The sequence below is a fragment of the Sporobolomyces salmoneus genome (assembly GCF_050403485.1).
Source record: "Sporobolomyces salmoneus JCM6883 DNA, S_salmoneus_JCM6883_v1_ctg4, whole genome shotgun sequence".
Classification (NCBI taxonomy): Eukaryota; Fungi; Basidiomycota; class Microbotryomycetes; order Sporidiobolales; family Sporidiobolaceae; genus Sporobolomyces; species Sporobolomyces salmoneus.
Genome location: NW_027481159.1, coordinates 31,925 through 55,054, shown reverse-complemented (window position 1 = coordinate 55,054; position 23,130 = coordinate 31,925). Strand labels below are relative to the sequence as shown.

The 23,130-nt window shown below is 52.0% G+C and overlaps 10 protein-coding genes across 10 annotated transcripts; 5 read left to right on the top strand and 5 right to left on the bottom strand.

Moving 5' to 3' along the window:
* Positions 1-272: 272 nt before the first annotated feature.
* Positions 273-1,851, bottom strand: JCM6883_001471 (uncharacterized protein; the record flags this gene model as incomplete). The annotated part of the gene is made up of 3 exons (XM_076629065.1): positions 273-576; positions 657-1,401; positions 1,464-1,851. 3 exons carry the CDS (start codon positions 1,849-1,851, stop codon positions 273-275), a joined length of 1,437 nt encoding a protein of 478 aa, XP_076490712.1.
* Positions 1,852-2,531: 680 nt separating this feature from the next.
* On the bottom strand, positions 2,532-3,045 carry JCM6883_001470 (histone H4; the record flags this gene model as incomplete). The annotated part of the gene is made up of 4 exons (XM_076629064.1): positions 2,532-2,551; positions 2,620-2,718; positions 2,785-2,911; positions 2,980-3,045. 4 exons carry the CDS (start codon positions 3,043-3,045, stop codon positions 2,532-2,534), a joined length of 312 nt encoding a protein of 103 aa, XP_076490711.1.
* A 365-nt stretch (positions 3,046-3,410) lies between these two features.
* JCM6883_001469 (histone H3) lies at positions 3,411-3,954 on the top strand (the record flags this gene model as incomplete). The annotated part of the gene is made up of 3 exons (XM_076629063.1): positions 3,411-3,610; positions 3,678-3,844; positions 3,911-3,954. 3 exons carry the CDS (start codon positions 3,411-3,413, stop codon positions 3,952-3,954), a joined length of 411 nt encoding a protein of 136 aa, XP_076490710.1.
* Positions 3,955-4,429: 475 nt separating this feature from the next.
* JCM6883_001468 (GRAM and VASt domain-containing protein) lies at positions 4,430-7,201 on the bottom strand (the record flags this gene model as incomplete). The annotated part of the gene is made up of 7 exons (XM_076629062.1): positions 4,430-4,993; positions 5,052-5,213; positions 5,268-5,419; positions 5,485-6,023; positions 6,088-6,136; positions 6,212-6,301; positions 6,367-7,201. The coding sequence occupies 7 exons, from the start codon at positions 7,199-7,201 to the stop codon at positions 4,430-4,432; spliced, it is 2,391 nt and encodes a 796-aa protein (XP_076490709.1).
* A 268-nt stretch (positions 7,202-7,469) lies between these two features.
* Positions 7,470-9,323, bottom strand: JCM6883_001467 (pre-mRNA-processing factor 19; the record flags this gene model as incomplete). The annotated part of the gene is made up of 4 exons (XM_076629061.1): positions 7,470-8,337; positions 8,409-8,576; positions 8,635-9,016; positions 9,149-9,323. The coding sequence occupies 4 exons, from the start codon at positions 9,321-9,323 to the stop codon at positions 7,470-7,472; spliced, it is 1,593 nt and encodes a 530-aa protein (XP_076490708.1).
* Positions 9,324-9,509: 186 nt separating this feature from the next.
* Positions 9,510-11,783, top strand: NOP58 (RNA-processing protein NOP58; the record flags this gene model as incomplete). The annotated part of the gene is made up of 6 exons (XM_076629060.1): positions 9,510-9,625; positions 9,939-10,111; positions 10,181-10,452; positions 10,515-11,033; positions 11,098-11,550; positions 11,616-11,783. 6 exons carry the CDS (start codon positions 9,510-9,512, stop codon positions 11,781-11,783), a joined length of 1,701 nt encoding a protein of 566 aa, XP_076490707.1.
* A 523-nt stretch (positions 11,784-12,306) lies between these two features.
* ZIM17 (Zim17p) lies at positions 12,307-12,982 on the bottom strand (the record flags this gene model as incomplete). Its single annotated transcript, XM_076629059.1, has 2 exons — positions 12,307-12,512; positions 12,601-12,982. 2 exons carry the CDS (start codon positions 12,980-12,982, stop codon positions 12,307-12,309), a joined length of 588 nt encoding a protein of 195 aa, XP_076490706.1.
* Positions 12,983-13,147: 165 nt separating this feature from the next.
* On the top strand, positions 13,148-15,233 carry JCM6883_001464 (AATF family protein; the record flags this gene model as incomplete). Its single annotated transcript, XM_076629058.1, has 8 exons — positions 13,148-13,196; positions 13,256-13,352; positions 13,420-13,861; positions 13,928-14,253; positions 14,321-14,685; positions 14,758-14,854; positions 14,923-14,972; positions 15,061-15,233. The coding sequence occupies 8 exons, from the start codon at positions 13,148-13,150 to the stop codon at positions 15,231-15,233; spliced, it is 1,599 nt and encodes a 532-aa protein (XP_076490705.1).
* A 251-nt stretch (positions 15,234-15,484) lies between these two features.
* On the top strand, positions 15,485-17,172 carry JCM6883_001463 (serine/threonine-protein phosphatase 2A activator; the record flags this gene model as incomplete). Its single annotated transcript, XM_076629057.1, has 4 exons — positions 15,485-15,700; positions 15,775-15,900; positions 15,965-16,328; positions 16,394-17,172. 4 exons carry the CDS (start codon positions 15,485-15,487, stop codon positions 17,170-17,172), a joined length of 1,485 nt encoding a protein of 494 aa, XP_076490704.1.
* Positions 17,173-17,545: 373 nt separating this feature from the next.
* On the top strand, positions 17,546-23,079 carry TRM732 (tRNA methylation protein TRM732; the record flags this gene model as incomplete). The annotated part of the gene is made up of 12 exons (XM_076629056.1): positions 17,546-17,688; positions 17,750-19,656; positions 19,725-20,172; positions 20,234-20,474; positions 20,541-20,842; positions 20,903-21,110; positions 21,174-21,332; positions 21,393-21,512; positions 21,581-21,656; positions 21,720-22,378; positions 22,448-22,712; positions 22,790-23,079. The coding sequence occupies 12 exons, from the start codon at positions 17,546-17,548 to the stop codon at positions 23,077-23,079; spliced, it is 4,818 nt and encodes a 1,605-aa protein (XP_076490703.1).
* Between the last annotated feature and the right edge of the window lie 51 nt (positions 23,080-23,130).

The following is a 23,130-nucleotide window of genomic DNA, read 5'->3' as shown; positions in this document are numbered from 1 at the left end:
TGAAGAACCTCTTTCCTGGAACGTTCGTCGCTCATTCCCTTGTAGTTTCAGAAACATCTCTCTGTTAACTCGACTTCTCGAGCTCGACAACATTACTCTCCCATCTCACTGGCCTTGATCCGCTTACGCCTCTCTCTTCCCTGAATTGGATCGAGCTCGATCGAAAGAATTCGTATCGTCTCAACTTCGACAGGGGACATAAATCGATTTCGTGAACAAATTGCTTCAATCTCTACTGACACAGTCTCAAGGGGGCTCAGAGATATCAAGAATCAAGCCTGTTTCTCGAATGCACCGACTTGAAAGCTCGCAGATACCTCGCTAAGACTGATACCGACGTCCCTCAAACGTCGCTCGTGGCCGTTGGACACCAACCGCGCCACCCACATGTTCAAGAAGTAGTTTTGGCATCTTTGAATGTGTTCGGGACGGACTCGGCCATCTTCATCGAGCCAGGCGGTGATCCCTGGGGGAACGGGTGCGTAAACGTGAGGTACGGACTGAAGCAAGGCATTGTAAAGTTCCCGAGGGGTAGGTAGAAGCGGTTCAGCAGTTGCTGCCGATGACGGGTGAGTCCTAGACGATCGCGATGGACCGTTGAGCGTCGTCAGACTCCCGAACCGAGAAAAAGTGGAAGGAAGACTGAGGTAACTCACTGACATTGGCTTCCTTCCGCCGAGTCCAGATCCGTCGGGACCGATCCGTCCGCAAGATTCAAGCTCGAGAGTGAATCGATAAGGTCCGTTTGAGTCGATTCTTCGCCTTTCGACTCAGTCTCCTCCCGCTTCTCCTGTTTGTCCTCTTCCTCCTGGCCCGTGGGTTGAGCGCTGATTGTTTGTGGCCTATTATGGATGTTCGAGAAGGACTTCATGTAGCCTGCCACCGAGATGTACTCGAGCCTGATCGCCTTATCGGGTTCAGCGATGATCGACGTGAGACGTTGAACGACGGTTTCGTCAACTAAGTCGTTGTAGTGGCTCCCCATGACGATAGTGGCGTACTTGATGCTATCGGACACACCGAGTTTCCCGGATACGATGGCGAGGTGAACCAATTGAGGGTAATCGCGAAGGAACGGGCCGTATACGGGAGAAGCGAGGATTTGGAGTTGATCGAGTAGATCTGTCTGTGCGAGGACCGACTCTGTCGCTCCAATTTCCGCGAGACGTCCTCGTCCTCCTACAGAACTGACATTGTAGGCCGTTACATCGTGGATGCCGAGGCGACGAAGCGAGGGGAGATGCCTTTTTCGAAGAACAGCCGTCCAGAGTCGCGCTGCCCCGCGATGGGTGGCGATGGAGAGAGTGTGAAAGTTCTTCAGGATCGAAGGAATGATGACGGGCTTGCGAAGCTCAACGTGAGGGTTCTCTTGAATATCTCTTCCGACGATCTTTTCGACACCTATCAGCAGAATTGCTCTGTTAGTAAGCTCGAAAGTCTATCGAGAATAACTGAGGTCTCACTTTCGGCGTTGAACAGCTTGCCTTCCAAAAGTCCTTGCACCGTACCAGCACCAACCCTGCAGAGTCCTGCTCCTGTCGACTCGCCTTCGTCTGAATCATCCTCCAGAGACGACCTCGCGAAGTCTTCGACCAACTCCTCGACGTTGGAGGACCAGACTACATTGAAGTTTCCCATGATTGAAACGTGTTTGACGAGTTTGGCATCTTCTTGGTTGATTGCGCGTAGCTTTTCGCATTGTTTCTTGTCCTCAATCATAACGTGGGAGTAGATTAAGGGTTTGACAACAGTTGCGAACGTTTTGCACGAATACGAGACTTGGGTGAGATCGTTTCGGGAAGGGACGAGTTCGAAGAGGTCGAGGAGGAGTTCGTCGGGGAGATGGGGCATTGTGAGGTGTTGTCTGAGTAGCTGTCGGAAAGTCAGCGGCGAGACGAGGACAGGAAGAAGGAAGAGAAGGGGGAAAAGAGAGATCGAAGGAAGAAAGAAGCAAACCTTGCTCGTCGAACGAGGTCCGACCGTCGCCTCCTCCGGTTCTTCTTCTTCTGCCTGTCGAGGGGAGCGAAAGCGGACGAAGTGAGAGAGGAAGAAAGGAAGAGAAGATGGAGGGCGTTTGCTCAGGATTTCGCAGGCTCGAGCCTCACCGCGGAAATCCATCGGACTTGCAGCTCATCGCTCTGCACAACTCACCAACAACCGAGACGCAAGATCTATAGCTCACAAATACCAGCCAACAGCATCAGACTCGGCCGCTGAGGGAGAAGAGGAAGAAAGAAGAGACTCACTGAGATCGTCTCATCATGACTTCGTCCGTCGATCTACTCGCAATGTTGAAGGGCGAGAGTGGAGCGATCAGATTCGTATGGCTCGTTGCAACATCGAGAACAAGCCGAGCGCTTGATTGCTTCGTGAATGCTAAATTTGTCTCTCCGTTTGTCGCCGGTATGAACGGACTCGCGAGCGGTAGAGGAAAGTGGCGCAGAGACATTGCAGCACACTGGAAGGTAGTAGTAACGACAACGAAGGGGATGTAGAAAAAGCGAAGAGAGGAGAAAGCGACGACGAAGATCTTAGTTTCCGAAACCGTACACTGCATCGCGAAACTCAAGTCAGTATCGAGGTCTTGAGCGTCAGACTAGGTAGGAAAGAGTGACTCACAGGTCTTGCCTGCTCGCTTGAGAGCGTAGACAACGTCGAGGGAAGTGACAGTCTTGCGTTTGGCGTGTTCAGTGTAGGTAACAGAGTCACGGATGATGTCTAATGATCGTCGAAAGCGAGTCAATAAACACGCTTGAGAGGTGGATAGAGCAGAGATGAACTCACTCTCGAGGAAGATCTTGAGTACACCACGAGTTTCTTCGTAAATCAAACCAGAGATACGTTTGACTCCTCCACGACGAGCGAGACGACGGATCGCGGGCTTGGTGATACCTTGGATGTTGTCACGCAACTGAATGAAGCGAGAACGAGTCAGTCAACAGTCGCGACGAGAAGCGAGAGGAGACTCTTGAGACTAACGATCTTTCGGTGACGCTTGGCTCCTCCCTTTCCGAGTCCTTTTCCTCCTTTTCCTCGTCCAGACATGATTGAGTAGAGTGTGTTGAGTGGTGGGGGTTTGAGAGAGAAGAGAGAGTAGAGTTGACTAAAAGTCGAAAGTGTGTGGAGTGAAGAGAAGAGGGGAGATCAGAGAGGGAGCTGAACTTTTGAAGGAGGAGCGCGTTTCTGAAAGTGTTTGTTTGTTCCAACACAGAAGTAGGAACTAGGCGGAGGTCGAATTTTCCCAAATCGCAAGTACGCATTCTCGAAAAACTCTACCTCGACCTAGTTCTTGACAAACAACGCACGCGCCTCTCTTCAACTCCGAGGGCTGAATTGATCGTCTCCTTCTTTCCACTTCCATCACCACTACATTCTCGATCAACTTTCACCCCAAACTCTCCAACAACACAATGGCCCGTACCAAGCAAACCGCTCGTAAATCTACCGGAGGAAAGGCTCCTCGTAAGCAACTTGCCGCCAAAGCTGCTCGTAAATCCGCCCCCGCTGCTGGAGGTGTCAAGAAGCCTCACCGTTACCGTCCTGGAACCGTCGCTCTTCGTGAGATTCGTCGATACCAGAAATCGACCGAGCTTTTGATTCGTAAACTTCCGTTAGTCTCTTCTCTCTCCCTGTCTCCTCTCTACTCTTAGACTGACACTCTCTCGTTTGTCGTTCAGCTTCCAACGTCTCGTTCGTGAAATCGCTCAAGACTTCAAGACCGATCTTCGATTCCAATCCTCCGCTGTAATGGCTTTACAGGAGGCCGCCGAGGCGTACTTGGTCTCGCTCTTCGAAGATACCAACTTGGCCGCGATCCACGCCAAGCGAGTCACTATCCAACCCAGTACGTTTACTCCCTATCGTTCTTCAGTCTGGATGCTTTTGATCTGACACAGACTTCTCTTTACAGAGGACATCCAACTCGCTCGTCGTCTTCGAGGAGAGCGTCAATAAACTCTCTCTCTCCCTCTGCTTGATCCCCCTTCCTTTCGCTTTTCAATCCTTATCTTGTTGTTTCTTGCTCTTTCTATCTGACACCTTATTGAGCTGCAACTCATGCGCTTACTCTTTACCATTCTCACTTCTCACTTTGCGAGCACATAGTCGAGAGCGCCTCTTCGTCGAACTCTTCTCGTCCCGAACGAAGAATCATACAGTACTGCTCTTCGCTGAGACGAGAGAACAACGTCTCTGAAGACAGTCGGTTACAATTGAATCGGGTTACTCGAGTCACTCGTCCTTTTCTCCCTCCCAATTCGACGAAAGCTTACTCGAGAAGACTCAGCGGTCTGTCAAGCCGGTCGAAGCTCGATAGCAAGGGAGACAACGTCTCGAAGCTCTCAGCATCTCGTCCCTCTCCCGCTACGACCTCAACGCTCTCACGATGCGATGCGATGAGATAGAATAAGTTATCTTTCCACAATACGATCTAAAGCATAGCTCTAACTCCTTCCATTCGATCCGAAGCTTCTTTCACTTGTCCTACCGCCTTCGATACTTGTCCCGCAATGTTCGAGATATGCGATTCGAGTCCAGCCAATACTTTCTTGAGATGTTCGACTTCTCCCGCGACTCCTTGCCCAGAGGGTCCTGCCGCGCGTTGTTGATGAAGCGAGTTGAAATCTCCGAGTACTCGAGAGACGGCGTTTGCGACTTCTGCGGGGTGACCGATTCGAACTGAACGAGCGGCGGCGGCTTGATGACGGAGAGAGAGGAGGGTGAAGAAATTCGTGATTGTGAGAAGAACGACAAGGACGAGTAAGAGTGCAGTTGGGGAGACAGGAAGCATGTCGAGGAAACTACCGGAATCGGCAGAGGAGGAGGAAGACGTCGCTGTGGGTTTCGGCGCAGGTGGTTCTCCAGAAGTTTCGACTCCGTATTCGTCCTTGTTCGCTTCGATGTGAGCTCGAACGGCTTCTTCGAGATCTTTGTGGTACGTCTTTTGTCCGTCAATCGCTCCTCGCTCGATAACTCCACGAAGCATGCGGTTCACCTGTGAGCGGATGAGTCAGTCGCCAGCGAGAAACTTGAGTCAGTGCGAATTAGCTCACCTTCGTCCACTCAACCTCGGTCGTAACTCTGACGTGTGTTCCACCTCCTTCAGCCCAGGTGAATGTTGAGCGAGTGACAGTGGAGAAATTGTCACCACTCGGTACATCGGGCGTCTTCGTCGTCGTCAAGTTCGAAATGCACGTTTCCGGATCCATTTGATCCTGTTTGTCTCGACTTAGTGAAAATTTCCAGTCTCGAGAAACGGAGATACTCACATTCTTATCGTGAATGATGCAATGAGTTTGTTTAGGACCAACGGGGGCGTTGAGGGGTTTGAGGTATGACATGTCCCGCTCTTTCAAAGCGTGATCGTCGTCCTTTGCGGCAGCGTCGCCATCGACGGCTTTCCAAGGACCAATATCGACTTCTATGGACGATGCAAGAGCTGAGGTCAGTTGAGTCAATCGCAAACTTGCAACGCTCGGAACGTACCTTTCAGATTCTCCTTTTCCTCGAGGAATTTCTTCAAAAACTCCTCGTTCGCAAAGAACAACTCGTAAGCTTTATCCGGACTCGTCGGCAAGATACAATCGAGTGCCTCGTTCTTGTATTCCGGTCCATCGTAAACAGTCGCCGCGTGACCTCCTGAACCTCCTCCTCCGGCTTGAGCTTGTCGTTTAACCTTCTCCGCTTCGGTAGGTGACGACGACGTTTTGCGAGTATCAATAGAAGCAGATCGGATGTGATTCTTGATCGCGGCGATACCAGTCTTGAACTTGTGAGATTTCTTCTCCCCTTTTTCGTCTTCGAACGAGATTTGACTCTTGACGTCGACGTCGGGTTCGGCGGCATACGGTGTCGAGGTAGCGTCGCCGTCGGGAGCGAGATTCTCGCCTGGGTGAACATGTTGCCAAATTTCGGCAATGAGCTTGAAGGCGGCGTCGCGGGCGAGGAAAGAGGAAAAAGTATGCGAAGCATGAAGAGTGGTAACTTCGATGGCGTTTGGGATGACCTTTGCCGTCATGCGTTTCCTGTGAGATAGAAGAAGCCGAGTCAGACCGTGACAAACAATGACTTGAGCCCATCCCGACTCACTCGATTGACACGATTTCCGACCAAGGGATCGTTAGATTCGTCTCCCAACCTGTCGTATTCGGTGCATTCGTCGATAGAGTCAGCTAGCTTTTGGTAAAAAGAAGGCCGGAGGATAAGAGCTCACCGAGAATGGCCGCGTGGAACGAGAGGTAGTGCTCTGAAAGGTAAAGTTTGCCTTGGACCGGGATATCGCGGACGAGGGCGCAGCGGTAGTCTGAGGCAAGGTAGACGTCATCAAAACAGGTCCAGCACTTGACTCAGACAGGAGAAAGAGCTCACCTTCAATCAACTCTTCTCGGTTCGAAATATCCTTAAACATCGAGTGAAATTTCTCCTGACTCGTTCGAGGCTCGACTGCAAAGTTCTCCAATACTTTCTCTTTCACACTCGTCGTCGTACTATCGGCCAAACTTCCTACTCCAGGTTGAGCGAAATCGTCTCGTTTGACGGCTTGAGCTTGATTCAACGATCCACTCGGTGGAGTTTCTGCGCCTCCAACATGAACGGGGACGGGGTTGCCGTGCTCGTCGGTGATGATTCGATCAGGAACAGCAGCTGAGAGTCGAGAATCGTTCGTGTGAGTCCTATCGCGAGTGAAACCTCCTGACGAAGAATGAACGCTCGCCGAATCTGAACGATCCCTCATACTCGCTGAAGACGAAGCTGCCTTTTCCTTGATACTCGACACTCCATCCTTGACTTTCTTGAACCATTTCGGACCTTTGCTCGTCTCGTGATCATCGTTCTCTCCTCCTCCTCCTTCTTCTGTTGCTGATACTCCGCCGATCGAAGTTTGTTTCCGTAAAGTAGCTACGTATTCCGGTGCTTCACCATGAGCTGGACCAACCACCGCTTCCGTTCCACCCAGAACTGAACTCGTCGTGAGTCTGTCGAGTTGGGCTCGTCCAGTTGCACCTATTCCAGTCGTCGTATTCTCTGGTGCCTTCGGAGAGAGTGCCGTGACATGTCTCGAATCGGTATCGGCGATAACTTGAGGTTCTGGTTGACGAGAAGTAGTCGAGGAGAGAGAAGGAGGACTCATTCGAATCGGCGAAGAAGGGTGCGAAACGAGGACTGGTTCACCTCCTTCTGATCCTGATGCTGAGGAAGTCATGGTGGAATAAGGGCGTGGGAATGGGAAGAGCAGCTGGGAACTCTGGGAGATTGCTCTTCCCCACTTTCGAGTTTTCTCGACAAAATTCGGTCGGCGTCATGGAACTGCGGGCAAGGAGAAAACTCGGTTTCTTGGGTTCGTATGTGAGATGTAGTAGCATAGTACAGAGAGGGGGAACAAACAGTAAACAATTTTAGAGGATAGAGAGAACGAGGGAGCGGAGGGAGAGTGACTACTAATTTTCATGTTTCTTCAAACAATACTTCCTCTATTGAGCGGCAGCACTCAAGATCCTGATCGTTCGATCGATTCCTGCAACGACGAGTTCCTTTCCATCCTTACTCCAGTCAACTCCGGTCAACAAATCACTGTTCTCCTCACTCTTGAGTAACAATTCCCAACTCTTGTTCTGGTAAACCCTCGCATCCGTTCCTGCTACCCCAAGCGCTTGGGCCGAATAATCGAACTTGAGCGCCGTGACCTGTACGTCCGATTCGAGGTCGATGTTCGCCGAGTTTGACAATTTACGAAGATCCCAAATCTTGACTTGTTTCGAACCTTTCGCGGCCGAGGCGAGAGTGTATCCGTTCTCCGAGAAGGCGAGACTGACGATTTCTCCAACGTCGGATTCGGAAGAGTGTCCGTCGAAAGTTGCTACGCAGTTGCCCGTGAGAGTCTCGAAGACTCGGATTTTCGAATCTGAAGATCCGACGGCGAAGATGACTCCGTCAGGGTGGAACGAGATCGCAGTGTTCGAGGTACCGGACGCGGAGTCTTCAGGTAGAGATCCGGTGAGGATAGTCGCGGGTTTGCCGGAGGAAGGAGTGAGGTCGTGGATCGCCCAGGTACCGTCGGCTTGAGCGGATCCGACGAGGGAGTTACTCGGGTGAAGGGAGATTTGGTTGACTTCGCTACCGAGGGAGATGTTGCCCGTTACGCCGTATACCGATTTACCGCCGGAAGGAGCCCAAACGCGAACCGACTTGTCGAGGGATCCAGCGACGACGAACGAAGGAAGACCTTCCTCGGTAAGAGAGGAGGAAGCGGCGACGGAGGTGACCTTCTTCGTGTGTCCCTTGAGAGTGGCGAGGATCTTCGAGGTGGTTCGATCGTAAAGGAGAACGTTCTTGTCGAGTCTGTGGAGCTCAGAAGAATTAGGGATTAGTCTTCAGGCAGCTGAATCATCAATCTAAATTCGCGAGCTCACCCTCCAGTGACAGTGACGGTAGCATCTTTGGCGAGAGCGAGAGCGGAAACTCCAGGGGGTTTGGTGCCGTGAACAGAGGGAATGGTCGAGATTTCGGTGTAAGTTTTCATTTCGGCGGGAGAGGCGGCATCGGCAGCAGGCTTTCGCTTCTTGCGGGTCGCCGAGAGACTGTATCGCGAACTAGTCAGTCTCGAGATAACCTCTATAGACAGACGAGAGAGCTTACGTTGCGTTTGTTTCCTCTACTCGTTTCCTGGCATCGGCTGGTAGTCCCGAAGGTTCCTCCTCCTGAGGTTGTTCGACACCTTGCATCTCCGAGTCCCCACCCGCTGCAGCACCATTCGAAAACGCCGGACCGAGAGTCGCCTTTACACTGGCGAGCGCTTCCCTCGCCTCATCTCGTTCCCTCGTTACTCGGGCCAACACGCGCATCGCGGCGTCTTCTTTGTAGAGGGCGTGCGAGAGTTCTTGTCGGAGTTCTGCACCTTGTCTTCGTAGTTCGAGGCATTCGAGCATGGTGGAATCCCATTCTTGTTGAAGAGTGTGAAGGAGGGAAGGGACAGAAGTGAAAGTAGGTGCACGAGGGGGAGCCGTAGGAGCAGAGGGAGCTACACCATGAAAGCTCAGTCAGTAACGTATACTCAGAGCGGGACGAGATGGAGATGAGAGCGACAACGAGTTGTCCCTTTCCAAACTCGTTCGCGCCAGCAACCGATACAGTAGGGGAGAGTGTAGCTCACCAGTCTTGATATCTACGAGTTCATCCTCGTTCAAAGTCTCGCCAGTGATCGGATCCTTCGAGTCCTTGTCGCGCAAGTATTTCAAGACCAATTCCTTCTCGAATACTTGACCAGATTTGACCGATACCACCGGTTTCAGAGGTTGTTGTCCACTAATTGAACAGAACAAACTCATCGTGGTCGAAAGGGGGCGAGTAGTGAGTGAGAGAAGGTGTAAGGAGCGGATTACAGTGAAGTTTATAGCCTCCTCCTCCTCTCTTCTTCTTTCCCAAGCGTCCCTTCAAGTCCCTTAGCCCGGCAACCCTTCTCTTCCTCCCCTTCTCTCAGTAACTCCGTCGACTCGGAGTCCCTTCCAGCAGAGATGCTCGTACTTTTCGAATCGGCCGTCGGACTCGCCCTCTTCAAGATTAAAGATGGTAAACTCGAAGACAAGGACCTCCACAAGCAGTTCGAGACCGAGGAAGGTGCCAACAACCTGTTAGTATCCTCTCACAACCGTCCTCGATCGCCCAGCGAGTCCGAGGAGTCGTAGAAAAAAGTTTCTCGTTCTTCGAGCTCGCCTCAAGCCGTCATCCTGCAGCTCACAAGAGTAGTGGAAAATATGGAAACGGGGTTCAGAAAGCTCGTTACAGTGGATTCAGGCAGTCAGAGTAGACTTGGGATGAAGCATTGAGGCAGTTCAAGTTCTGACGGAAGAAAGTCGATGCATGTATTCACTGGGGAACAACGGTACGAGCCACTCTCACAAAAGAACGACTAGCTGACCTCTCGGAACGTCCTGCGTTAACAGCGTCAAACTCCAAGCGATCCACCGATTCACTTCGACCGCGACCGCTGTAGAGGACATGACGGCGATTGGAGAGGGAAAAGTCTCCAAGACTTTGAAGAAGTTCCTTACCGAGGAAGTTACCGGAAACAAGAAGCTCAAGAACGAGAAATTGGCGGTGTCGGAACCCAAATTGGGTACGTTTTCTTCAAATTCTCCTTTTTCTGAACCTCGCTAACCTCCCTCTTCCTCTTCCTGATACACAGCTGGTGCCATTCAAAAGAAGCTCGAGGGAATCTCTGTCGTTTCCGACTCGACTACTCAAGACCTCTACCGAGGAATCCGTCAACAACTTTCTTCCCTTCTCGGCGATATCGACCCTCGTGACCTTTCGACGATGGAACTCGGTCTCTCCCACTCGCTCTCCCGTTACAAGCTCAAGTTCTCGCCTGACAAGGTCGACACGATGGTCGTTCAAGCGATCGCCCTTCTCGATGATCTCGACAAGGAAATCAACATTTACTCGATGAGGGTCAAGGTGAGATCAGTCTCTTCGCACTTTCCTGAGTAGGAGACACTGACTCGATCGATCTTCAATAGGAATGGTACGGATGGCATTTCCCCGAGATGGGCAAAATCATTACCGAAAACATCACCTACGCCAAAGTCGTCAAAGCCATGGGATTCCGAACGAACTACAACACTACCGATTTCTCGCACGTCCTCCCTGAAGAACTCGAAGAGACCCTCAAATCCGCCGCCGGAGTTTCGATGGGAACTGAAATTTCTGAACAAGATCTCGACCACATTCATCTCCTCTGTGACCAAGTCATTTCCATCACTCAATACCGTACCGAACTTTACGAATACCTCCGAAACCGTATGGCCGCGATCGCGCCCAACTTGACCGCCCTCGTTGGAGAACTCGTCGGTGCTCGATTGATCGCTCACGCCGGATCTTTGATGTCGCTCGCGAAACACCCGGCTTCGACTGTTCAAATCCTCGGTGCTGAGAAGGCCCTCTTCCGTGCTCTCAAGACGAAACACGATACCCCGAAATACGGTTTGATCTTCCACGCTTCCCTCGTCGGTCAAGCTCCTCAAAAACTCAAGGGAAAGGTCCGTCTTCACTTCTTTCTGATCAGCGTTGAGCTTTCACTGACTGGCTCGTTTCATACTGTAGATGGCTCGTATGGTTGCCACGAAAGCCGCTCTCTCCATTCGTCTCGACGCTCTCGCCGACGCCGACACGAAATCCGGCACAGAAGCCGCCACCATCGGTATCGAGAACCGAGCGAAACTCGAATCTCGACTACGACAACTCGAAGCTGGAATCGGTCACACTTCTCTCCGATCCTTGTCGAAAGCGAACGGAGGCGAGAAACAAAAACGTTACGAACCTTCAGGGAACGGAGCTTCGTACAACGCCGGTGCTGATTCCGTCAGTCTCGTACCGACTGGAGTCGAGCCTGGAAAGGGTGGAGAGGAAGGTGTTGAGAAGATGCAAGTCGAGGAGACGGAGGAACAACGCAAGAAACGAGAGAAGAAGGAGAAGAAGGAACGAAGGAAGAGTGAGAAGTCTGCTGCCGCTGGTGACGAGTCAGTCGTCATTGGTGAGGTTGAGGGTGACGATGAGGTGAGCTCTATTTATCTTCTGATTCTTCTTTCGCATTCACTGATACCGATCCCCTGTTTCTCTAGGCTGCTAAGAAGGAACGTAAACGATTAAAGAAGGAAGCGAAGAAGGCCGCTGAAGCTGCTGCTGAGGCCGGAGCTGAAGGAGCCTCACCGTCGAAGAAGGACAAGAAGAAGAAGCGAAAGGCAGACGAAGACGGCGAAGAATCCAAGAGTAAAAAGGTCAAGGCCTGATCCCTGTTCCCCGTTCTTGTTTCCTGTCCCTTTGCAGCTATAGAGATGGAGAGAGCGCTGATGAGGATGACTGTGTACTGTTTCCGTCTACTTTTTATTGTATTTCGCCGATCTCTATTTGACCTTTCCTCTCCTCTTGTGTCATTTCCATCTCATCGTTATCTCGCAACTTGCGCGCCTTCGTCTATATCGGGAGATCGAACTAGCGAACCGCGAGAGCAGCGGGGAGACTGTCAATCTCGAACGTCGCAAGTGCGTAGACGCAGGTCTTCGGCAAGGGTCAGCAAGGGGCGAAGCGTTGCGATACGAGGCAAGGCAAAGTCTCTCGACAAGTCTGAAGAACGATTCGGAAAAGATGCAAAAAAGAAGTTGCGAAAATCTGATAGACACTTCCTTTGTACTTGTTCGCTCGTTTTGAGCCCCTCGAATTCAGTCCAGCTGCAGCTCGCCTTCTGACCCTTTTCCCCGACCGTCCCCGACGTTCTCATCCTATTTACAATCTCCTCATGAGCCCTTGCGAATCTTAGTTCTTTCCTCCGTCGACTTCGGCTTCTTCAACTGGCGGTGGTACTTCCAACGTCGCTCCCTGATCACCTTCGTCGATCCACTTGACTTGCTCCCCTTTCTCCCTCATGATATCTTCGATTGTTCGTGGAGTTTCTTTCCCAATCGGTTGTCCGGTCGGATGTTGAGGAGAAGGGGTTTGTGAGAACCATTGCAAGTGATCCGCTGTTGATTGCACGTGGTCGTCGAGCATGAAGCAGAGTCAGCTATCGACCTAGGAGACAGAGGAGAGAGACAGAGAGAGTGAATTTACCGATTAAATGACGGTTACTACACTCAGGACATTGCACAATGACCACTCCCTTATCGTAACTCCTCTTCGAGAACTCATGACTCGACCTATGTCCACAAGGCTTCGCAGGAGCTCCAATCTGAGTCTGTTGAGGATCCTCGGGAATCGGGGCTGTGCAGGTGAAAATGATCCGTAGCTTGCGGTCTATCCGTCCGATGGGTGTACCGGTCGATAGAGGTGCTTCGTAGCGGTAGGGAGAGGTCGATAAGTAGCGTGAGGAGGAAGGGAAGGAGGAGAGAGATGAAGGAAGTAGGCGAGGTAAAGGTGAAGGACGCGGGATAGATCGAGTCGCTAGCTGACGGGTACAGCTTCTCAACAGCGATCTCATGGCGGTTGACTGCATTTTCTGAAGGTCGTGTTGAGCGAGAAGAGCGAAAGAGAGATCGAAATTTCTTTTTCCAAAACAGTTCACTGACCATTTTCAGGCTTCTCCAAACATGTCGAGTGGGTACAGTCTACAACCTAGAAGCTCTCGCTAGCCGTGCTGACATTTTCTCACGCAGAACGCATGACTTTGGCTGAACAATTGGCACAAATTCAACAACCAGCTCCTCAAGGTCTGTCTCCAAGCTCCTATGAATCTCCTGGACTATACTTAAGAAGCTCGTTGCTGCAGACTTTGATCCGGAAGAGGCGTACACGACTTACAACGCCGAGAAGAGCGAAGATCAAAAAGATTCAGAAGCGGCGAGAGCAGACTATGTCGACGTTGGGTGAGTAAGAGACACTCGTCAATGCATTTGGAAGCTACAACTGACTCGAAACGGGATCGGGAAACAGCGAGAGTCGATTGAGGAAAAAGGGAGAAGCGATCGTAGATTCGAAATACGAGGGAAAGAAAGCTTCCAGAAAAGCTCTCTACGGTTCAGACGATGATGAAGATGAAGACGATGAGGAGAGTGAGCTAGGCGGGAATGCAGGCGAGGACGATGAGGAGGAGGAAGAGGTTTACGAGGGAGAATTCGCAGATTTGCTCGGCCCTGCTGGAACCGACGAGGATTCGAATCAGGAGGAAGAGGAAGACTCGCAAGATGAGGACAGTAACGGCCTTGACAACGAGGAAGAGGAAGACGACGAGGAACAGGAGGAGGAGGAAGAAGTTTCGACAAAACCTTCGAAGAAAGTTACGGCGAAACAGCAGGACGAACGAGTAATGATGAAAGAGTTGAAGCAAGCCGCGAGTGCAGATGTCGAAAAGGGACGAGACGTTAAGAAGCAACTGGTGAGTACCCATTTTTTCGGCTGCCTTTTCTCTCTCGAGGTTTGACGATCTGCTTCTCCGTTTCAGGCTTTCTGCGACAATCTCCTCGAATCTCGTATTCGATTACAAAAAGCTACTGCAGCAGCAAACCTCCTGCCTCAACCTTTCCTCGCCCCTACATTTTTCTCTCACCCCGACCTTACTTCCGAAGTTCAACAAACTTTCTCCGAACTCGCTTCTCTCAGTGAGGAGCTCTTCTCACTTCGTCAAGATCTCATCAAGGAGAACGAGAAGATTGAAGTAGAGGACGAATTTGGGGAGAGTAGGAAGAGGAAACGGAGAGCTGTTGATGAAGGAGACACGGATGATTGGACTTTCGATACGCTGAAAGACCTCGCACAACTCGAAACTACGTGAGCTATCTCTCTACCTGGTCTTTCTTTCGTCCACTTTAACCTGACGAAAAGAGTGAGCTCACAGAATCGAACCTTTCCTCCGTCAAACCGTGACGAAGTGGTCGGATAAAGTTCTCGCCGCTTCAGGTCAATCACTCACTTCCTCGTCCAAGAAGTTCAAAGCGATCAATCAAAACTCGATGGCGCAAATCGATCATTCCTTGTCGTCCACCGAGCGGGAAAGGTTGATCAAACGAACTCGAGTGCGAAGAGGAGAGGGGAAAGTTGTCGGAGGCGGGAAGGGGCTCGTACCGCTGGAAGGAGAATCTTCGACAGATGCTGCAACGGCGGGCGAGAAGGGGAAAGAGATTGATGAGGAATGTTTCGATGACAACGATTTCTATCAGCAACTTTTGAGGGAAGTCGTCGAAAGTAGAATGTTGGATCTCGGTGAGTGCCCTTCCTCCTCTGTCCTCGTATAGAATACATGACTGACGAAGCCTCCGGCGTTCACTCGTTCAGATGATGCTACGATGAATACGCTCAGATTGGCTTCGGCTCGAGGGAAGAAAGTCAAGAAACAAGTCGATACTCGCGCGAGTAAAGGTCGCAAGATCCGGTTAGACTTTCTCGCCCCGTCTCGTCTATATACTTCAGATCTGACCTTGCGTTTCTGCCGCATCGTAGTTATCACGTTCACGAGAAGATCCAAAATTTCATGATCCCTATCGAAGCTGGTGAGTCTGCACTCTCCCAACTTCCTTGATGACGACGTCGCTGGCCTCTTTCTCTGTACTGACTTTTTCCATGTGATTCTGCGTCTAGCTACTTGGCACGACGAGCAAATCGACGAACTCTTCGCTTCTCTGCTCGGCAGGTCCCTCACTGGTGCGGCTGCTGCTGGGGCAACAACGAACAACATGGATGTTGACGGAGAGGATGAGGGCAATGGAGTTGAGCGGGATGAGGTACAGGCTAGTGGATTGAGGATTTTCTAGATTCACACATTGAAATCACCTCGTTTGGCAATCCGCGGTGTCCTTGTTCCGGCCTTCGCTCTATCGTACGTCGAACAGTGTGCACTCTTCTGAGCTGTCGCGGGATGCGAGCAGAGAGAGCTGTACCTTAGCGAAGCTCGAAGAGAAAGCGGACTCGGAGAAAGTCTGCGAAACTCTTTTCCCTCTCCCATCACCGCCCGAAAGCTCGCACGCTCTAGAGACTCGACAGACACGAAGCAATAACCTTCGATATGCCTAGCAACCTCCCTGTACCACTTCCGCTTCCCGTGAAGCCCCTCCCGACTGATTCAACAATCTCATCAAAACCGAAGCGCAAGATCTTCACGGCGGCCGATCTCGAGCCTTGGTTCTCGTCTAGAGCTTATGCAGACCTAGAAGCTTACACTCTTCAACTGTGTCATTCCGTTCGTGGGACGAAGATCGAAGATGAATGTTTCGAGAGTGAGGTCAGTCTCAATCGTCTTTACACACTGCTGTGCGGCTCGTGATCAGGCATAGCTCATGTCTGCTCGATGCTCAGGTCACTCGCAAATCCGTTGCATTCTTGAAGGAAGCCGAAGGTTGGATCGACGACATTCCTCTCCAGACGACTCCCCAACGATTCGGGAACAAGGCATTCCGAGATTGGCTGATCAAGGTCAAGCAAGTAAGTCGTCGGTCGGTCAGAATCAACCTCTATTTGCGATTGTTGATTCTTATTGAATATTTAGCGAAACGACGATTTTCAAAACTCGCTCGTTGCAACTTCTTCCGACCTCTCAGCAGCAGCAAGCTCCTCGATACTACCAGAATTATCGTTCAACTTCATCACCTCGTTCGGGTCTGGACCTCGACTCGATTACGGAACGGGTCACGAGCTCTCGTTCGTTCTCTGGCTCCTTGCGTTACGACTCATCGGGATCCTGTCGCCTCGAGACGATCAAGCCGTCGTCTTGCGCATCTTTGCGTCGTATCTCGATCTTGTACGAAAGTTGCAGAAGGTTTTCAAGCTCGAACCGGCGGGGAGTAAGGGAGTTTGGGGTCTCGATGATCACCAACATTTGAGTTATCTCTTCGGCGCGTCTCAGCTCATCGGTTGCGTTCTCTCCTCGCATTCCTGATACTCGAGCTCGATCGTGCTGACGTCTTGCAATGTGCAGATCATCCCACTTTGCGACCTTCACACATTCTCCAACCTCGAATTCTCGCTCCTCTCGCCAACTCTTACCTCCTTCCCTCCTCCATTCTCCACATTCACGCTCTCAAATCTGGTCCCTTCTCTGAGCACTCTCCTCTGTTGCATCAAATCGCTTCGACCGTACCGAATTGGGCCAAAGTCGAGAATGGGTTGTGGAAAATGTATCGCGAAGAAGTTTTGGCGAAAGTTCCGGTCGTGCAACATCTGCGATTTGGGGGGTTAAGGGAATGGAGGCACAGGGATACGGGAGAAGAGTTGCCGAGTACGGGAGATGGAAGGGAAGACGACGACGACGACGAAAAGGAGGAGGATTCCGAACAAGACGGCAACTCCGACGATTCAGGGTTACTGAAAGCGCCTTGGGCTCAAGGCTCCCAATCCAACTCCTCTACTTCATCGACGTACCCTCTAAGCACGAATTCAGCACCGCTATCTCACGCAGCCGCTCGAAGAACTCCTTACACCGTTTCCTCCGTCGCAGCAGGTCCAAAACCGACGTCTTTCGCACCTCCTACTCTCTTTCCTTCTCGCTCCTCTGCATCTTCTTCTCGAAATGCGACTCCGATACCAGGGAAGAAATTTTTGGCGGAGGAAGGAAGTGCAGCAGCACAGAGCTCGCCGTTTGGGATCCTCGCAAGCACGACTTCGAATGGGAGCTCGACCTCCGGAGAACCAGGAGGGACAAGGAGTCAAGAGGCAGGTGTCCAACATGTTGATGCGAAAGCACCGTGGGCAAAGTGAGGGTGAACGAGGACGGGAAAACGTGAATCAGACGGATGAAACGAAGTTTATTTGGTCTCCCTCCATCGCAACGTCGCCCGATCTCTCATTTACCGCTCACCTTTCAGGTTCGACCGCAGTGAGCGACCGCACTTGCTCATTCGAATGCACACTCTGCCACAAACTTGAAGGTTTGAACTTCAAGTTTTTTTCGGATTTTCTTCGAGTATCTTCCTTCGAGTTCTTCTCTCCTCTGTGCGAGTCTCTCAGATGCGCGCAAGTACCTAGCGAAGACGTCGACGGAATCCTAGATGTCACATGCAGAGATGCCGCGAAATTCAAGAAATTGTTTTCTTCATCTCTCGATTTGACAACAAGCGACTCTACGTCGACAATGAGCACGACAACGTCCGAGCAAGGAGCTCAGCGGACTGAAGCTATCTTCGCTCTACGGGATCGGCTCGTGAGGGATCTCAAACAGGCGAAGAAGGGAAAAGTTGGTTCAAAGGTCTCTGCGAATGGAGAGGCAGATACGAGGTGAGTCTACCCAGCAGATCTACGAGTGAGCTGATCTGAACCTTCTCCATGCGTTCGACAGCCCGTTAGACTACTCTGCCGCTTTCAACCTCATCCTCGAAATTCTCTCAACTCCCGCTTCAGCTCTTCCCTCGGCAGCGAAAGGTAGTGGGGTACCTCCGACAACTCTCGTAGCTTTCGAAGCTCTCGAACACCTCCTGAAGCGTTCGCAGTCGATCATTGCCTCCGCATCCTCTTCCGAAATCGAAGTCGAAACAGTTCGCAATCAGCTCTCCACTCCCCTCCTCGTCACTCTCTCGACCGTTCTCTACACCGCATGGGACATTCATCCGCTCTCAGTCCAAGCGAAGCTCAAGAGCTGTCTCATCCTCCTCCTCGCTCTCGCTTCTCCCTCATCCCTCGATATTCCCGAAGTCTCGCATCAGCTCAAGGCCAAGATCCTTGCCGACCCTTGGAACAACAAGCGGAGTTTGTACTCGTTCGAAGCACTCTTACCTCACCACGACCTTGAATACTTTGCCGACTTCTCCGTTCGTCCCGACGTCGACCTCAAAGAAGGAATCGTGCGTCGAATCGTCGAAGGGATCCTCGCGAGTGAAGATATGGCCCCCGTAGCTGGACGAGTAGGAGTCAGTTGGGTCGAGAAGTGCTGGGAGCGACAAAGAAAGGATGGAGACGACGAATCTTCTAGGTTTTGGATTCGACCGGTCCTCGAGGCCTGCAGGTTACCTGGAGGTGCGAAAGCTCGAGGAAACATCTGTATCTACTTCATCGCACCGATCTGTGCGAAACGACCTCAAGCTTTCCGAGAATTATTGGCCGAAGGAGGATACCTGTTCGAGCGAGGCGAGGAAAACGTTGGACAATTAGGCGACGAAGATCTCGAAGCCGCGCTCGCTTTCCTCCGTGTCGGCAATTCACTCAGTCTCGTGCAACTCGACTCGGCCACTTCGACAACCAACTCTTCCGCCAAGATCGACCTCCCCGTCTCGATTCTCGAAACTTCCCTCACTCGGTTATCTCCTTCCCTCCGAATCGATGCCCTCTCACTCCTCGTCACCTCTTCCTCGAACGCGCTCCCGTTCCCTCCTTCGTCTCTACAACTCTTGAGAACTTTCTACACCTATTCACTCGGAGACGAAGAAGGCGACGTTCGAATGCAAACGATCGGTCTCACGGGCAAACTCTTGCTCCGTCTTCGTGACTCGGCATGGAAGGCTCAACGAACTGCGAACAAGGGTAAAGATGGAGCACAGGAGGCTCAAGAATACGTCGAGTCGGTCAAAGAGTGGATCGAATGGTGGTTCGAATTGATCGTTGAGAAGAATCTCAACCCGGCGAGGCCTTACCGAATCAAGATGAACTCACTCCGGATGTTGGATCTCGCGTTTCAAGCTCGAATCGATTCGGATTACCGCCTCGACTCGGAAGGAGACAGCAAAAAGGGAGGAGACGGGAACAAGAGAGATACGACGAATGGTTACTCGACTTATCGCAAAACTGCCTCGACTCAGACCCCAATGTTCAGCGTCAAATCTCGTCCTCAAGTTCAGAAGGAGACAAAAGGCGACGCAACCTTGATCGTTGAAGAGGATCCTTGGCCGTTCAAAATCCGTCTCGCGACCGCCGAAACGACTCAAGTCCTCCTCCGACAACTCCTTTCGACTTATACTTCAGCACGAGCTGTCTGTATCTCGACTCTCGAACGGTTCCCGTCGCCTTTGCCTGGTTACGAAGGAGTTGAAGGGAACGAAAAGGCGAAACGAGAACTTCTCCTTCCCGCCTTGAGAATGATTCGGAGTGGTCGAGAGGCCGACGCAAGTGCTGGAGCGGGTATTCTCGGGCTCGTATGGCGGAAATGGGTCCTCGATAGTGTCGAGAAGGGAGACGGATCACTCGCGAATTGGACACTTGGCGAAGTCGGAGGTTGGGTCGAGAGTGAAGCGACCAAGACGGGTCCTCCTGGCTGTAAGTCTTTGCCTCGAACTACCCTCGCCCGTGCAGCATACTGACCTCCCTTCTGTGATCGATGCTAGTCTCCTTTATTTCTTCTCTACTCGATCTCGCCGACCATGAACTATCAATCTACTCGAGCAATCTCGCGCAAGCCGCATCCACCATCCCGATGCACGGTACGATCCTTGCTCTTCGACACCTTTTCATTTCCGTTCCTCCCTCTTCGTACCAGACTCTTTCGACTCCTGAAGAACTTCGAGCCCTGTTCCGTCGAGCACTCGACACTGTCAAGCGAGTATGGGAAGTGACAGAACCGATCTTGGCGGCAAGAGGGCTTGAAGACCCGGTGGAAGAGGGCGAGGCAGATACGGAAGAAGCTCGAGCGATCCGAATCGAGCGAAGCCTCGCGAATCTCGAACTCGCGGACGACGTCGAGGAGGACGCCGACCTGCCCGAGGCTGAAGGTATGGGAGGACCTCAATATCGAGTCATTCTCAGCGCGTGTTGGCGTTCTATCAAGGAGGCGAGGTGAGTCGAGATCCTTCTCGCGATTCGTGATTCTGTGACTGAATTATTTTCGTGCCTGCAGCGAACTCGTCGAAACACTTCTTCGCCTTCCCTCGGAGCTCGGATCGACTGCTTTCCAAGCCGTGTGGAATTACGACGAGATTTGTGAGATGGGGGAACTCTTCGCAGATTGGCTGCGGCGAATTAGGCATAGAGGAGCTTCGATGAGTCTTCATCCCTGCTACTCGCGAACTGCTGGTGTACTCCTTGTCGCCGGGAAAGAATGGAACGAGGCAGGCGAGCTACCGGCGAAATGGCTGAATGTAAGTCGAGTCTCTTCCTCTTTCTCGCTACGAACATCGAACTCACGCAGAGTGTACCATATCCAGCACCACCTCGACTCGATCGTTTCGTCTCGGATATCGTTCACTCGTCGGTCGGCTGCGATCCCCTATCTGCTCGTCGGCCTCCTGACTACGATCCTGCCCTCCTCACGGTCTACTTTCGAAGCCGGATTTACTCGACTGTTCGAGATCGCCGAATCGACTTCGACGGACATCTCTGACGAAAGTCGAGTACACGCGATGAACACGTTACGTACCGCTTTCCTCGACGCCAAATGTGCCGGAGCGATCGGACCTTTCGTTGAAAGAGCTTTCCTTCTGAGCATCAGTTTATTCTGGTCGACCAAGTGAGTTGGACCACTTCTCTTCCGAGTATGCTAGAGCGTCAGCTGATCCCGGTGTTTCAGCTGGATTCTACGAAACGTCGCCATGATGCTTTTCGCGTCTCTCATCACTCGCGCATTCAACGCAAAGCGGACGAACCTCGACCGCGACTACGTCAGTCTCGGAAAGAGAATGACTATCGATGACTTCTTTGGTCGATATCCCAACTTGAAAGACGTTCTTCGAGAAGAGCTTGCTCGAGGTTGGCAACAGAGTCTTCGAGAGGCGGCGGTACGTCTCCAGGTTCCCTCCTTCCATAAGCCGTTCACTCAGACTGATCATACCCGAGCGCAGACGTCCAGTCTTCAGTCATCAATCTTTGCGATTCTCATGCTCTTTTCGCTTCTTCAAACCCCGAACCCCGTCGAGTCGACAACTAGCGATCCGATCGCTGCACTTACCGAACCAATCATTCCTCTAGTGACGGCTTGCAGTGCGAGCCGAGTTTGGAAGGTAGACAAAGTCACTTGTTCGTTCGCAACTGACACGAACTGACGATCGGTTCATGAATAGATCCGAGATGCTGCCTCAGATGCCCTGACTGGGCTCATCGCTCCTTCACGAGTACCCGAGTACTGCGAAAAGATCCTGTTGGAGCTCGAGCGAGATCATTCGACTCTGGACAAGAACGAGGTATTTCAACTATTCATTCCCTTACACTTTCGCGCGCGATTGACTGATCTTCGTCACCTGGCGCGTAGCTTCACGGTAAGATTGGTCAAATATTGAGGCTGTTGCGTGGAGTGCCGCCGTTAAGCCCCGAGGCCGAAGCTCCAGGTTTGGCGAATTTCACTACACTATCTCTTTAGCGCGATAGACTGACTAGATTCGATGAGATAGTCGCAAATGCTTACATTCGACTCGCGACGACCCTTCTCTCGCCATCGCAATCTCCCGACTCTTCGTCATTCCGACCCACGCAGCCATTCGCCGTCCTCTCCTCCTTCCTTCTCATCGCTCTCTACCTGCCTTCAACCTTGTCGTCGCCCTTATCCCCTATCTACGCTTTCGCTTCGTCATCGCTAACGCAAGCCGACGCGTGGTCTCCCTCGACTTACCACGTTCCCTCCGCCGAAGAGTTTCTGCGGTCGTGTTGGCAAGTCCTGTCGAAGGCGACAACCCTCCTCGAATACAAGCTCGCCCTCGTCGAAGCTGCCCTCCAAGGTCGATCTATCGAAGTCAAGCGGGAGGCTCTTGCTCAACTCGCTATTCTGTCGGAGGAGGATCCCTCGAGCATCAATCGGATTCAACACCCCCTTCTCACGTGTCTACTCAGCGCTCATCAAGCTGGAGATGTCAGGGTCGCTGTCGCCGAGATCCTTCAGTCCTCGACTACTACCGAAAACAAGTCTTTCGCCGAGGTCGAATCCCTGAATCGCAATACCACCGACGTGCCGCTCCGAGAAGCACTCATGTCGGTTCTCGCTGGTATGGCTAGAAGTGAACCTGAGCGAGACTCTGTGCTTCAGATGATCGAGCGGTGGTCTCGAATCTCCGAGGTAAGCCTTCCATCGCTTCTCGTTGCTCGTCAACCATGTGACTGACTCTTAGGTCTCGCTCGATCTCAGTCGGTCGACTCTCGTGAAGCCTCCGCGCTCGCGCTCGTAACTTTGCGTTCGTCCCTCGACGAGACGCCGTTGTCGCCAGCGCAAGAAGCTCGCTTCTTGTTGTGTGCCGTGCGACTGCTTCAGGATGATGACGCCGAGACTCGGGATCTCGCTTACAAAGCAGCGAGATCAAAGCTAGTCGAGGGGAAAGCAGTCGAGGCGATTGTGAGGACTGGAGGAGATCCCTTGAGGAGTCTCATCCTCCGAGACGAGGAACTGCAATTCGGTAAGCTTGACTTCTCTTGCTCTCTCTTTCTGGCAAACAATAGTCAGTTTCAAACGCTAAATCTTCGTATGCCGCAGAGGAAGACCTCGAAAATCTCTCGAATCCGTCTTCCCTCATGTTCACGATCGAGAAGCCCAACATCTGTCGAGACGATTTCCTCCTTCCTACCATCTCCCTCTCCCTCTCGAAACGACTCGACTCGGAGGTTGTGAACCGGCGGTCAAAGGCACTGAAGAACACGATTCAAACGGCGCGCGGATTAGAATCGGGTCCTCTGGGTCGAGACGGGAACGAGCTCGTGTGTAGATGGGTGACCCCGCTCGAATGGGAGCTTGATCTTAGCGGACAACAGCTAGTAGACGCTTAGGGGTATCATGTTAGTACGTGTAAGCTCGAATTGGGGTTTTCTGCCACCGGC